General features: G+C 47.6%; 1 protein-coding gene across 1 annotated transcript in view; it reads left to right on the top strand.

Moving 5' to 3' along the window:
* PDE10A (phosphodiesterase 10A) overlaps positions 1-16,131 on the top strand; it is a 702,663-nt gene that overhangs the window by 287,386 nt on the left and 399,146 nt on the right. The window contains exon 2 of the mRNA XM_017869545.1: positions 5,829-5,963. Coding sequence (XP_017725034.1) covers positions 5,846-5,963 — 118 coding nt within the window. The 5' untranslated portion in view covers positions 5,829-5,845. The remainder of the gene's footprint in view (positions 1-5,828; positions 5,964-16,131) is intronic.

Raw genomic sequence — 16,131 nt, forward strand, 5'->3', positions numbered from 1 at the left:
TTAATGCCTCACTCTGAAATGCTTACAATGATGAATTTTATGTATCTTCTTACCATGGTTTTAAGAGTGACTTTCTTTAAAAATCAAAAATAGTCAATAAAAATAAAATATTTTGACTCACAGATATTTCATTTCATTTGATTTTGATGCTCAGAGCCATCCTGAGATCCTCCTCTCCCTTGCTTTTCTTCATGACAGAATTCTCTTGATCCACACCCAGGACCCCTTTTTCCTAAAGGCGGGGGGGAAATAAAGGTCTTCCGTTCTTCTTCAGGGCTTTGCACTCTTAATCCTTTATGCAAATGTTGTCATCACTCTGCTCTTCTCAAACGGGTTCATTTCTCCAGTATTCCATTGAAACTGCTCCCAAGTCACTGATGATGCTAATCATCAATTTCAATATCTTTTTCTCAGAATGAATCCTTTAAAGCATGTTTACAACAAACGATACCACTGCCTCTGCCTTTCTATTAGAAGATAAGGTGTGCAGTCAGTTTCAGATCCTTCACATTGGATCCCACTTCCTTGGAAGGCCCAGGCAGCTTGCATTTAATCCTGAAATGTCCTCTCTGCGTGACCCTGCAGTATGTACGAGCAAGTTAGAGAAGAAAAGAGAGGAAGATGCTGTAAAACAGTCATATGGTGAGTTTCATCAGCAAATCAATTATGAGTCAATATTTTGTGAATTTTGTGGAGACTCAGAACCCAGGGCTCCATGTCTTAGCACCCAGAAGGCCTCTCACTCTAGGAGCAGAGAACTCTGCAGCTGGGGCCAGAGTCACCCGAAGTCACGGGTTTGAGACCAGCCTGACTAATACAGTGAAACCCTGTCTGTACTACAAAAACTAGCCCTGGCACCTGGGCTTCATCCAGTCTGCAAGGTAGAACCCGCTCTGAGGCTTGGCAACGTTGTGAGGTCTTTCTGTCAGAACAGCTCCATTCTAATTGGTTATCCTCAATGTATAAGGGGTACTTTAGTGCAGGAGCCAGAGGGGAGGCTTCCGTGGACAATACACGTGCATTTACTGTTACATAAAGCTCCCAGGCAGGGTATAGATAAGAAGAGGAGACCTGGTTGTCTGGTAGGACAGAAGAAAGCCGGGGAGAAGGTAATGTGCAGCAGTAACTTGTGTGCTCCCATAGGAGAGGGCACACAGACAGGAAATTAGGGTCTAACCCGTGCCCTCTGACCACGGTGCCCGGAAGAGGGACGTTCCCCCCAGTGTTGAGTGACTGAGGGTCTTCTTCTTTCTGTGCAGCAGGTAACTTGCCTTCTTCTTTCCTGGACTGAACCCACCTGATCCATTATCCATACACCAGCCCCTGACACACTGAGAGAGTCTGTGTGTGTGCACAGGTGTGTTCACACCATGCACGTGTACATGCATGTGCATGGGTGCATGTCTCTCTTTGCCTCTCTCACCTCCTTCTCCCCTTCATTCCCTTGGATTCTATTACTTCTCTACAGGTTCATTTGGGGGAATGTGGTCTTTTCGCTGACCAAAACACAACATTCCTGGAACCTCCTGAATGGTCGATTTGGGGAAAATAAAAAATCTAAATATAACATTGGCTCGAATTTATACAATGCTCAGCTGATGCACACACCACTTCTGTTGGCTGACTTTTGAGTGCGTGGGCAGCATATGGTTATAGGACTAATGTTTTTATTTTACTATTAAACATTTTTAAATCCTGATTTTCTTCTGTATAAAAATACGATTGCTTATCCCAGACCTGTGTGTCACCTGTATGTCCCTAAGCCTCACCACCTGCTGCGACTGAATGAGGGTGCAGGCCCATCTGGCTGCACAGCCCACGTAAATGTGAGCAGGGCCAGCCGCACCTGCTCACTGAGCCCCGCTGCACCGCAGCCTCCCTCAGGGGTCCTCAGGCAGCCGCCCCTGCAGGCTAAGCCAACACTCCACCCTCGTGGCCCGTGGGCTCCTGCCTAGGCACTCCCACCCTGCTCCGTGCGCCTCCATATACCCAGAGCTCTCAGTTCACACCGGGTCTTTGTGCTCCTTAGGGCTTTGCAGAGAGCAAGGGGAACAACCCACTGAGGGGTGTTCTACTTGCCCTGGGATGGGGAAGGGGGTGTGCCCCAGTGGTGGAGCCCCAGACCATTGCCCCCAGGTTCAACACGTTCTTCTGTCACTGCGGGTTGGGACTGGGCCACAATCAGCCACCATTTTGTCCACTGAACAGTCACCCTTCTCCTGCCTGAGACTCTGGGGCTGCATCCACTGGCTGCACAGACTCCTGTTTCTTTAGGGCATGGATTCATGGATTTTTATCTTCTTTGCAGTTTAGTTCCTGTTTCCCTGACTGAAACTAACTCCTTGGCATCCTCCAGGCTCTACCCCTGGGACACCCCTGTGGATGGGCTGCGAATGGGGCTGCTGTGTCTGGATTCGTGCAGGGGGATCCCCTCCCCTGGCTGCCCCAGCCCAGCCCCTGGGGTTGCCACACCACCTAGCAGCCTTGAATTTATTTTGACCTGCAGCTGAGTGTCGATCTCTGTCTATTCCTCTTATTTTGGAAAGAAAGCTTGGCCTAGATGTTTAGATTCAGAAATCATTTGAATGTGCGGAAACCTGACAGAAATGTACATGATCAGACTCACAGGACTGGCGGCCTGGAGGTTCAGAAATGGCAAACTCGTGACTCCCCTCCCCGGCTCTCCCCACAGAGGGCAGGAGTGGCTAAGGCATGCCACCCACTCTGCAGGCTCCCAGCAGGTCGGGGTGGGTGTCAATAGGAAAGCCTGACTGCGCAAGCAGAGCTTGGCTCTGTGTACGAGGCATGAACACTGAGCTGCCTGGTGGTACTCAGGAGTTTCCAAAGCAGATATGCATTAGGGCATTTGGCTAGTTTTGGTTTTTGTTTCCACACAACTCTAATTACTCAGAATGTTGTGGTGATAATGGTTTCATGCACATATTCATGTATTAGAGCTCACACAGGTACCCTCCCTATTACATGGGCAGTTTATGTATCTATCACACCTCAGTAGGGCAGGCTTAAAGTATTTTGTAATGTATGACATGAGCTTCAATCCAAAATACTTATGACATATCAAAAATCTTCCTCAGCAATAAAGCGTTCTAATAGCTATACATAGGACTTAGAAATTATTTATAATTGATTGTCATATAATCTTTCATTTCAAACTTCTGTGACCTCAGCTTTCTTCTATTAATTATGTATCAAATGCAAGAATAGAGATACAGAGATCTGAAAACACCAGTTGATAATTACACTCAGACACACTGTACACAGAAGTCCTGTTTCTCCCCTGATAGAGAGGACTGGATTGAACATTTTTTAGAAAGCATCGGTGTTTGGGGTAGGTCTGGTCTTCTTTCCTCCAATGATCTTCTTTGTCATCAAACCTTTTCCATCAGCCATCCTCCCCCATCTCCTGGTCCCAAGACTTTGCGGTCACGCACACAGGCCAGCTCTTCTGAGCATGTTGTGTAGTAGTTCCCAATCTAATAATCCTCTGTAGTGCAAGCAAGCTTCCCGATACACTTGTGAAAACGGACAATGCTAAGCCCCACATGCCACTGTCTCGCTGTGGGAATTAAGCCCTACGTCACCTCTGAAGGTAGTTTCTTTATTTCTTCTAGTCACTGGTCACTCCCTATGGAAACAAGCATATTCTTAATGCATGGTAACTGGGAAAATTTGCCCAGTCGTTACTCCATTTACTTGTGTAAATTCACATTGCAGGTGCCCTGGGGGAGTGAGTTCTGCTAGAAGGGTAGGATTCCCCAGAGTCTGAACACCACGGGCACTTGTGATCTTCTCCTTTATGGTTTTACTGCAAGGCTGGGACCCTGAGGGTATAGGTCTAGAACGTGGTCTCAAGCCTCACTGACTTTGAGTTCATGTGTGTGGCACTCTCCCTTGGTAATGACCAAGGCCATGGCAACTTCCACTGGATAACTGAAACCTGAGCCCATCCTTGCCTCACTAGAAAGCATTTCAGATTGCAAAGGGGAGATAAAAATCTACAATGTATTTTTAAAGAAAGTTAAAACGGGCCGGGCGCGGTGGCTCACACCTGTAATCCCAGCACTCTGGGAGGCCGAGGCGGGCGGATCATGAGATCAGGAGATTGAGACTATCCTAGCTAACACGGTGAAACCCCGTCTCTACTAAAAATACAAAAAAATGAGCCCTCAGGCATGGTGGCGGGCACCTGTAGTCCCAGCTACTCGGGAGGCTGAGGCAGGAGAATGGCATGAACCCGGGAGGCGGAGCTTGCAGTGAGCCAAGATGGTGCCACTGCTCTCCAGCCTGGGTGACAGAGCTAGACTCCGCCTCAAAAAAAAAAAAAAAAAAAGAAAGAAAGTTAAAATGTTCCTCATGCTTTGACATTTTAATTCATGTTTATTGTAGCAAATTACTTTCAACAGCAGAAAAGCTGAATTTGCAAAACTAACCCAGGCCTCTTTGGTGTTTTACAACCAACAAGTTCTTAATGGAAGATGCCAGGGGCCCAGCAGTTAGAGCTGGGCAGACAGCACAGAGCTCCCTTCCTGCAACCTCGCTCCCAGGGGTACCTTCTAGGTGAAGGAAGTCTCAGACAAGCCCCGCAGCACGTGCACACATCAGGAGGGGTGCAGGCAGCAAGCCACACATGGCATGCTGTAGATTTGATGAGTAGCCTACTCTCCGGGCATTTGGCTAATCACTTTTCATGAAACGGTCCTTCAAGGCAGGTCAGGATCATCCCCGTAGCAGTGTCCAGTTAACCTCTAAGTCCCACCGATGTCACACCCCTCCATGCACAGCTCCCGGTGCTGGGAAGAATGATAGAACCCTTTTCCTCCTTCAGACCACCACAGTGGAGCCCAGAACACTCCAGCCCGTGCCCCTTCCTTGACTTCCACTCACTTCACCACTGAAAAACCACATTGACATCCATTCTGCTGGTTACAAACCTTCCAGGGCCCATCCGTAGTAAAGACCAGTGAAGAATTCACAGTGGCCACCCGTGGGGTCCAAGAATTGGATGTTTCTTTCAAAGATTAAACACTTGTGAAGTGTGTCACTGCTCAGGGTGCCCCAGGTACTCACCAATCACCCCTAGGATGCAGACTAAAACCAACCAGCACACTCCTACATCCCGCTGTTCATGCTAAAGCATTTTACATGAAGGCACAGACAATATAACACAGGCACGACCGTCACGAAAATGCATTAGAGGTTCACCGGTCTGATGAATGAATTAGCACAATTTCTGGGTTGTTCTGAACAGGCTTGTGCCTGAGCTGAACATAGCTCAGCAGGCATTAAAGGGGCTTCCTGAGTCTCACTTTTCATCTTCGTTTCTCCTCTTACCTTCATCTCATTGACCCGACCTTACTGAGACACACACGCTCATATCCCTTACCATCTGGGCCTGGCTGGAGGCTCTAGAAAGCACAGGCTGAACTAAAATCCCCTTGGGAAAACCTCCAAAAATGGAGAGTGACTTAAGGCTCCCTCCAAACAGCTAACTCGCAGAGTCCCCCAGACAAGACCAGGAGCAGGGCGTTCTGGCTAACAGGAGTTTCTGGTCTCCGTGGCTCCGAATCAAGCTTTAGGACCTGTTTTGCAGCCCGGCATCCTGACGCCAGCTGCCTTCCGCACCCTGAGTCACACCATCTGTAATGGTGCCAGAGTGCCCAACCTGAAGGGCCAATGGGAGCCCCAGGCACTCACCTCTGTAAATTACCCATCCCAGACGAGGTTTTCAGAAGAGCCCTGCTCCCGACTCTTAACGGTGTATTTAGTAGAACTTACTGCTAATGTCATATCCCTGTTGTTCTCTCCAGCCAGCCGCCTCCCCTTCATGCTTAAAAGTGGGAGCAAAGGACCCGCTTTGTTGACTTTGAGGAGCGGGACAGACCCCCGGGCACAGATGAGCGATGACACAGCAGAAGGCACCCTGGACCCCTGCAGTGCGCCAGGTAAAAAGGAAACCCGCTCTGCCATTCTGCCTCCCGCGGGGAGGGTCTGCCCCTCCTGGCATTCTCTCTGGGCTCTTAGCTGGGATCTCATGGGCAAAGCAGTGGAGAAAATTGTCTGTGATTAGGAAAGACATGGGTATTTTTGATGTTAAATCAGGGCCCAGGAATATAGATGTGGTTTTAAGTGATTTTCTAAGCACGTTGTATGTTTTCCCCTTTTAGTTTTGAAGTTAAGTTGGGTAGTTTCTTGAGTAATACAGCAGCCAAAGCAGTAATTTAATATCACAATGAAGATAACACCCTTACTCCCAAGCAAGGGCATGTTCAATGAGAAAATAATTTACATTATTTTTCTCTGATGACTTTTACTGCTAAACTAAAAACCCAGCCAAAAGTTCCTGATTTATTTATTTATTTATTTATTTATTTATTTCTGAGACGGAGTCTCGCTCTGTCGCCCAGGCTGGATCTCAGCTCACTGCAAGCTCCACCTCCCTGGTTCACACCATTCTCCTGCCTCAGCCTCCCGAGTAGCTGGGACTACAGGCGCCCACCACCTCGCCCAGCTAGTTTTTTTGTATTTTTTAGTAGAGACGGGGTTTCACCGTGTTAGCCAGGATGGTCTCGGTCTCCTGACCTCGTGATCCACCCGTCTCGGCCTCCCAAAGTGCTGGGATTACAGGCTTGAGCCACCGCGCCCAGCCCAAGTTCCTGATTTATTAAAAAATGTTATGAAATGGGATTACGGGAACTTTGAAAGCAAATTTTCTAAAATACAAAAACAAAAGCGCTTTTCTCTGTTTCTAAGGTAAAGAAAGTGATGACCCTCTTTAAAAGGGATCAGTTTGCATATTTAGGTGTGCCTATAACAGGAAAACATTGTAACGTCTTAGTTGTCTGTTTTTATATATTCACAAAAACCAAAAGGACTTTGCACTTGGCCAGTGGAGGGCTCCGTTTAGCTGAGAGCGCTAGGCAAGGGGTGGGTTCATTCTTCCACAAATATGATTTAGCCCCTGCTATGCGTAGCTTTGTCCTGGTCATCCACTCAGGACGAAGATACAGTCCTTGTGTCCAGGGGCTCATATTCTACTTGAGGAAGAAACACTCAGGAGGCAAACATGTGCTGTAGCTTCAGAGAGTGGTCAGTGCTGCCTGGGCTTAGAGCAGGAGTGGCATCTCTCGGAGTGGCAGTGCCAGCAGAAATAGGAGCCTGCATGTGACGATTCGACTGAGCGTCCAGCGGAGAGGAGAGCAGGCTTCAAAGCACTGAGGCAGGTCTGAGCTGGTATGTTCAGGGCTGAACAAAACTGTGAGACGGCCTAACTGCAGCCAGCAAGGAGAAAGCAGAGGTGAGGCGGTCACAGGGATTGGAAGAAGCAAGGTTGTACAGACCTTGGAAGTGATAGGTCTTGATCTTCAAGTGCTGGGAAAGCTTTGGAAAATTTGAAGCAAAAGAGTGAAGCAATGCAACAGGTAGTTTTCAAAGACCACTCAGTCTCCTGTGAAAGGGAACGCAAGGCAGTAAGGCTGCTGGAAGCAGAGATGCCAGGAAGGAAGGAGCCATGGTGGTGGCTCGCAGAGGAAAAGCGTGGTAGCGTGGGGGTGGAGGGTAGGGGGAGAGTGTGGCAGCATGGGGTGGAGAGTGGAGGGAGCGCAGCAGCATGGGGGTAGAGGTTGGGGGGAGAGAACAGGAGCATGGGGTGGACGGTGGGGGCAGAGCAGGGCAGCAAGGGGCGAGAGAGTGGTGGGGAGAGCACGGGAGCATGGAAGGAGAGAGTGTGGGGAGAGCACGGCAGCACGGGGGTGGAGAGTGGGGGAGTTAGCATGGCAGCATGGGGTGGAGAGTGGGGGGTGACCGTAGCAGCATGGTGGTGGAGAGTCGGAGGGTTGAGCATGGCAGCATGGGGGTGGAAAGTGGGGGGTAAGCGTGGCAGCATGGGGTGGAGAGTGGGGACAGAGCACCACAGCATGGGGTGGAGAGTGGGGTGTGAGCGTGGCAGCATCGGGGTGCAGAGTGGGGGGTGAGCATGGCAGCATGGGGGTAGAGAGTGATGAGGAGAGCGCGGGTGCATGGATGGGGAGAGTGGGTCGGCCAGGTAGATTGGATGCAAGGAAGCATTCCTGGGTTGGTTTCATGTTGCTTTGTGTTTTTGCTCTGGGCCTATTTGTTCTGATGGGGAGGAGCACAGACGATGCAGGCGTGGGGGTGAAGGCACTGAGAACCATGTTTGGCACCTGCTGAGAGTGCGGAGCCTGATAAATAATCTGTCCAGAAGCCCCTGAGTGGACATGAAATGCAGGGTTCTAGTGCAGAGGTCACTGACAGGAGCTGAAGATGCAAATGTGGGTCCTTGGAAGATGCATGAACGGGTCCTCCTGGAGGAGATCACCTTGGGAGGGCAGCCTCAGCCAACAGAGCACAGTGAGGCTTAGAGGGATGGGGGATGCCCGGTGTGACAGCCAGAAACCAAGCCAGGAAGCCTCTCCAGGAGTCAGTGAGCAGCTGTGAGCAATGCTGGACGGACTGCATGGGTTAAACAGGTGGAGTCCGTGGTGACCTGACCGACCGGGGCTCTGCAGTGTGGCCGCCGGAGGTGACAGCCCAGCTCCCGGGGCTCCCGAGTGCGAGGGCAGGAGTGGAACCAGCACGTGCAGACAATTCTTCCAGAAAGTTCTGTTTTAAAGAACAGAGACGTGGAAGGATAGCTGGCAGGGAAGAAGAAGTCAAGAGGGTTGGTTTGTGTTGAGTTTTTAAAAATCTGGGGCAGGACAGATGGGTTGAGTCCTATGAGAGGCACATGGTGATAGTCTAACAGGATAGGGAGATCTTCTCTTACCTGCAGGAGGTTTAAGAGCAAACCCGGCACCTTTGTGTTCAGCCTCGATCACAGGGAAGGGCTGCTGAGCTGTGTATTCAAGAACCCCTAAAGGATAAGAGCACCCAGGAAGCTGCAGACACACACACACACGTAAACACAATCACCCACACTCACATACACCTTCACACACAGTCTCCCACACACTCACACATACACTCATATACACACAAACACACACTGTCTCACACACTCACACACATGCTCACATACACACACACACTCACATATACACAAACATGCTCACACACGCGCACTCACACTATCACACACACACTCACAGTGCAAGCATGTCCAAATTGGTAGTCACCTGACACGTGTGGCTGCTGTAGTTAAGTTAATCAAAATTCAATGAACTTAAAAACGCGGTTTCTCAGCACCTTGAGGTGAGGTCTCTGGGGGATAGAGATGTTGTACGCTCAGAAGGTGGAAGAGGAAAGCAGGCCTTCTGAGCGCCCCTGAGTGAGCTGCAAACCCTGCTCTGTGCAGGGCCCGGAACTAGAGTCTGAGCAGCCTCAGCCCTTGGTTCTGAGCAGAGGAGAGGTCCAAGCGCTACCCGCCCTCCCATCCCCACTTCCCAGGGGACCAGGGCGGGGCTGGGGGAGCCACAGCAGCTGGACTCTGGCTCAAGGACCAGGTACCAAAACTTGGAGTCTGATCAGGATCACTGATAGCACTATTCCAACTACTTCGAGGGTCAAATAGGGTTTTCTGGGCTTTCCCCAGGAATTTCCATAATTTTGAGACTGTTTCTATGGGAAAATAGTCCCTGTGTTTTAAGCAATTGACTTAAAACAAACTTTTGGATTACAATTTTGTATACTAGCATTCTTAGATAGGCTTACTGGGTGAACATTGTATAAAAGCTTAAGTAAATTCAAAATCACTTATTGTTTCTTTCGTAATACAAGACTGTGCCTGCTTTTGTTAATGAAATGCTGATAGGGATGGGCTTGGGATTAAGGCTAAGGATAGTGTTCCTTTTTTAAAAGTCTTTTGAAAAATCTGCTTTTCTTTGAATGAAACCATGTAAATCTGTTATTCATAAGCCTTTTTTTCCCTCAAGTCTGAATGGTAAATTAAAATAGAATTTAACATCTCCTAACATTAGTTCATAAAGGATCCTTTTATCAAGTAATGAAAATTACTCTTCAAGTTTCCTTTTTTTGCCTTGGCTACTTGGAAGCTCTTAGCAAAATGTGCTGATTTAGTCATAGACTGTGAAGATTTAATGAGGAGAAAATGTTAACACTGAAGCCGTGGGGTGTCAAGAAGATAGTATTGGCAGGCTAGGGAGGAAGGGACAGTGACTGACTTTGGTTCTATTCTTATCCTTAGCTATGTAGGATCAGAAATTGACTTTATTGATTAACCTCAATAATATGTATTCATCAGAACACAAATTGGTTGACGCACAATGGCAATAATCTCATTCTAGCAACCCGAATGTTTCTGTCCATGACCCATGGAAATCTGTGTCCTGATACTGAGATATCTAGGAAGCCAAAACCGTCATCATCAGAAGTTGGCTTAGTGAACACAGGATTAAGGCAAAAGGAAGTAATTATCTTGAAGGACATATTATCCACACCACAATAACATCACTGAAATATTCCTGTTGCCCCATTGAGAACATTTTTCTGGTGACTTGCTTTTGCCTCTCAGACCATCTTTTTCCTGCACTGCAAAGCCAAGCACTCCTAGAATGTGCATTTCTGGAACCGGCTTCCCCATCAGCACTCCCTCTGCATGTTCCTGGGATGTGCTACTGTCACTGGTGCTGTGAGAGCTGCGCACTAGGAGTGTGGCCGCCCTTCTCAGAGAAAATTCACTGTGTTTTCCCCCAAGTTGTTGGACGTACGTGTCACTGTCCCCACTGACTACTCACAACAGGAACTATGGCAGCTTAGAATTTGGGCAAATCCCTTTTTCCTTCTCTCTTACACTTCTGTTATTATTATAAGCAATCTTAGCTCTTTTTGGAGGGGAGAGAAAGTTACATTTTGAATGCAAATTTTAAAATTCCCAATGCTTGCTTTATTTAATAGCACATGGATGATTGTAATATTTTTAAAGTCATGGTATCTTTTTTGAAAATAGACTCATATTATGCCTTTTATCAAAATTATCTTTTATCTAATTATCATAGCCATAAAAATCAAAAGAATTATAACCAAAAGCTATGTAGTATGAATAATTTTCCAGCTGAAGCTCGATTTATCAGTTATATTTGACATAGCACAATTCTGTTACCACATATTATTTGAATAATGTTTTGAATTCGTGAAATTTGCCTTCCCACTGCAGTATTTTGTGAAGACCTGTTCTACATCAAGCACTGAGCTAGGTGCTATGGGGAGCTTACTGAAGTCTAAAACGCTATTGCTGACTTCGAAGGCTGTATCTTAGAAAGCTATACAAGAACTCCTGAGCCCCACATCCCCTGGGCAGTGTCTCAGAAGTCACCAGTGGGACCTTGGTATCTGGGTGGCATTTGTAGGCAGCTGGAGCACTCTGCAGGGGCATGAAGGCCACGCTGGAAGGTTGTGCTCCTTTCGGAGGGACTTAAACAATCTAGCTAGCTGTTCCAACTAAGATGATCTCCACCTGGTCTTAACCTCACCTGTCTCAGGAGTAGAGAGAACCTGGATTCAAACCCTAGAAAACGGGTTCACTGAGGCCTGCCCCCACCAGGCTTTACCTGTTCCATATTGGTCCCCGGGTGTCCCCTGGGTGCATGTGCCGTGCTGGGGGTGGTTCCCCTGTGCGGGAACAGGGCGCATGCTTTGAGACATGGCAAACAGGGACGGCAGGGTCTGCAGTGACGAGTGGATGACCCCTGGGAGGACACCACAGGGGAAGATATGGAGGGCAGTGTGGTACGAATTCTCTTGTGAATGAGGGGAGCCCTGGTAGACACCGTAATGGTCCATCATGGACTGACGATGGAGTGAGTTTGCTCTTTGTTTAAGTACGCCTTTTCTCCACCTCGATCAAAAAGCACAAAATGATCAAGTCTAAAACAGGAAAGATGGTTTTGTTTGTCTGTTTTCGTGTCTCTTCTTGTGATTATTTTAATTTCTCACTCTTCTCATACATCCACAAAAAGAGATAATTCCTGTGCAGTGAAACCTGTTCACAAAACTTAACCAACAGATTTTATTTATTTATTGTTTGCTGTTGTTGAATCTGATTTTTCTTTTCATTTTAATGGTCAACACATTGGTGTATTTGCAAGTGTGAATGAGAAGAACTGGAACATCTCTACAGAGTTTCAGTTGTGACAGATGGGATCATGTGTGTGAACTTTGCGTAAACTCTTCTTGGAAGAGATTCCATACCAAAAAAATAAAAATAAAAACAAGGCTGCAGCAATATCTAGGTCCCTATTATTCCTGCTGCGCATTTTTGTTGAAGTTATCTCAGCTGTGTATATCCTACCGTACTGGGTTGGGCACCAGTGTTGCCTGTTGGATTTGTAATTTGCATGGGTGTCCCGCGTGCTCCTCCTTCATTTCCTTCCTGATCCCCAGGCTCCTCTCTCTTTGAAGGAGTACCAGCGGATCCCTCCAGAGCTGCTGCCATTGTGTGAGTCTGATCATCTGGCTGTGGGTATTGTTCAAGGACCGCAGCCAACAACACCCACAGTTTTTGCTGGCCCGGAGCCCGAGAACTTGAGCCAGTTCCCAAACGTATACAGAGTTTCCCTGTTAGGATACAACATACTGTTGTACGTGGCACGGCTGCAGCTGAGTTTACTCCCTCCTTGGTGAACGAGTGTGAATATGTTTGGGCGTGTGTACGGCAGCCTTGAAAAACATGTGGGAAAAGAAAATGCTAGAAGCTGCACTTTCCATGACTTGGCTACTCCGGCAGCTCATCCTTCCATCCATTCATCTTTGTGACCTGAGAAGTTGCACCTTCTCTACTGTGGTACCAGCCCGCGGTGGAGACTCTTGAAGGATTTGAGAACAAGGGGAGGTGGCTGCTGGCCCTGGCTGTCCCATAGCTGATTACTGGGGGGACAGACAGGATGGAGGCAGGGAGATGGGGGGACCCATGGAGGGTCAGGTCATGGCTTAGTGCTTTTGGCCTGAGGCCAAGATTTCCAGAGCAAAGAGCAAGGCACAGGGCAATCTTTGGAGTAAATCTGCAAATTGGACAGTTTCTGAACATTCAAATGTGTAGGTTCTTACCTGTGTTCTTAAAAGGGGGCATCAGATCACTCTCCATGTTCCTTTAGCTACACTTCTGAAACAATTTTTTGAACTCAGTTATGAGGCTTTGAGCTGATATACTGTCTCTACTGTGCATAACCTTTCTTGAGAATGAATGAAGGAGGAAAATACATTAGCAGCAAGTGTGAGTGACAAAAGGAGCCCAGTGGTGTCTTATCTCCACGTTCTTTTAATGGCTTTACTCACAAAACCCTCTTACACTTCTGAAATGTGGTGAAATTACATGCACGTTTTTACCCACTCCCTATGCGAAAGGGACAGGCAGAATCTAAAGCTACGATTGCAGGGCCCTGCGATGGTCCTTCTCGAGAAGGGAACAGGACCACTGTCTTGGACCCCACTCCAGGTGTAGCACAGGTGACTGCAAAGTCTGAGGCACACTAATAGACAAAGTTCCCACTTTGTGTTATTAAAATAATTATTTACAAGGTTGCAAAGAAACCTGAGAACCTGGCCTTTGCAACACAACACAGTCTCCACATCTCCAAAGGCAGTTTGTTCTTTGAGTGAAATGTGCGTACTTTACCTCTAAGAGATGCCGAATCGTTTTTACGAAAATGGACTTCGAATTGCACAGGCAAGTGGAAGAGCAGGGGACTCCCACCACATCTGGGTCACTGGAGCTCCCTGTAGTGGGTCACTGCCCATCTGCTCCAGGGCAGTATTCAACCCTTCCCACAGCAGGTCCTGGCTCGCAGAGTCATCTCATGTGTTAGGAACATCAGAGCCTCAGGTTCACATGGTTCTAGTGCAGATTAGATCGTGAGAGAGCATCCTTGCAGTGCACCAGGGGAACCGCAGGATCTCTTCTTCAGAGGAGGTGAAGACTCCAGCTACCTGGAGGAGCAACAGATGGGCTGGAAGCCAGGCACGTGGAGTGAGTGGGGTCTTCGTCTTTTCCGTTCCTCCCTCCTCTGAATCTCCTGGTGCGTCGCAGTTTAGTACATTCACATGGGCCACCCGCTGCCACTGTTCCTGGTGAATTAGTTGATCTTAATTGTACATTTCTTGTCACTCAAATAGACTTCTGAAATGCTGCTGAACCATTCCTTCTTCTTTGCGGGGCTTGGCAGCCCACATGTCCTCGGAAGGACGAGATTGTCACAGTTGAGGCTGTTCCTCCTCCAGGTTATGAGGGACGATGCCCGGCTCATGTGTGGGAGATTAGAATTAAGCCCTTAGGATCAGCTGTGAGGGCCTCTCTCAGGCGAGAAGCCCATTGATGTCAGCACCTGGGGAACAAGGTCTGGCTCTGTTGTAAGTTACAGCGGTCAGTATCAGAAGGAAATGGAGAAGAGGCAGGGCGTTTTCAGAAAATTAATGTTTTACAAATGTACTTGTTCTCTGCTTTCTGTGGTTTTCTTTTGTAGTTCTTTGCAGCTGGAGCTGGTCCTTCTTGAGGCAGACCCGCTGCCGTCCCAGGGCATGTTCTGAATTCCCCCCACGATGAGGTGGCACCACCCTTGAGAGGTTCAAACACAGCTTTGCCACTTACGGGAAAATGTAATTATAGTGTAACACAGCTGACCTAGCTCTGCCTGCCTCCTGGCCACCTCTTCCTGCCCTCCCCACTTGTCCTGTAGTTCCAGGGTCCAGGACCAGACTGCGTGTTGTTCCCCAACCCATCATCTCCTCTGTATCACTAGAGTGGCCTCTGCCTGTTGACCATCTCTTCCCCTTGCTTCAGTAGCCATCATTCTTCAAGACTCGTCTAAAGTCTATGAAGCCTTCCCTAACCCCCACTCCAGACACATCCAGACACACTCACCAACATGCACACCAGCAAACATACATACAAATGCGCACACACACAACGAACCCACACATGCAAACACAATACATGCACCACCGGCCCACCCCGCCAAAACACACACCCGGGCACACACGCACACACATGCAAACATACATACACACACGCACACACACACGAACACACACATGCAAACACATACATGCACACACACAAACACACACCCAGGCACACACGCACACACATGCAAACATACACGCACACATGCAAACACACACACACATACACACATACACAGACATACACACACATACACACTTGCACACACATGAAGAGTAGACCATCCCCCACTTTATGACACCAAGCTCTCTGGTTTTCACTTCTCTTGCTGTTCTGCAACTATTTGTCTCCTTCCTCTTCCAGACTGTGGCTTTTTTGATGGTAGAAACCATATTATTCACTTCTGTATCCTTAGCACCTAGTGCAATGTCAGAACATATTAGAAATTCAATAAAACAGTTGTTAAATCAAAGAAAATGGCCCAGTCCAAGCATGTGCTACTGAGTGGCTAGCATGTGCAGCATTCTCTTGAAAAATTATAAAGAACAGTGACAGTGGCAAATTGCGTCATTGGCTTTTTGTCCTGCACACAGTCAGAAGACAAAGATATATGCTTATGTAATGCCCGTAGCCACCCAAGACTGTCAGATGGTTTCTATCAATTGTCGCCTGGACAGGTCAGTCTTCTGCAGGCTTTCCTATTTACCCAGGAATTTGCTGCCAGGCATCTGAAGTCAGAGTTTTGTTTTGACAAAATAACTTTTGCCTATCTATTGAACAGTCAGACATCTTACAGCTGGTCTGCTTGTTCTATATATGTCAGGCATTTAACTAAGTTACTATAACCTACTAGGCACAAGAAAGTTCAACATTATAAATAGGATCTCTGTCTTTTTCCTTTTATTGCAGCACTGATGAGATCCAGGTGTCACAGGTATGCAGGTATCAGACATAGTTGAATATCCAGCAATTTCCCAACCACTGCTGCCAACCAATCTGCATCAATAAACACTTCAGATGGCTTACTTTTGCTTGTTAGTACCTATAAAATCACCAGCATGATAACTTCAACCCAGATCTGAGACAAAAAGTCACATAAATGTTAGGTATCAACTTCTTCTCTGGAGGACCGCCGAGTGATACGACGAATCTAGTAAATTGCATAAATGCTATTCAGAAATGGAAGGTAGCCTGGTGATGCAATACTTCTGTAGCAAATCTTTTTTTTTTTTTTTTTTTTT

The sequence above is a fragment of the Rhinopithecus bieti genome, unplaced genomic scaffold (genome assembly GCF_001698545.2).
Source record: "Rhinopithecus bieti isolate Rb0 unplaced genomic scaffold, ASM169854v2 scaffold_3948, whole genome shotgun sequence".
Taxonomy (NCBI): Eukaryota; Metazoa; Chordata; class Mammalia; order Primates; family Cercopithecidae; genus Rhinopithecus; species Rhinopithecus bieti.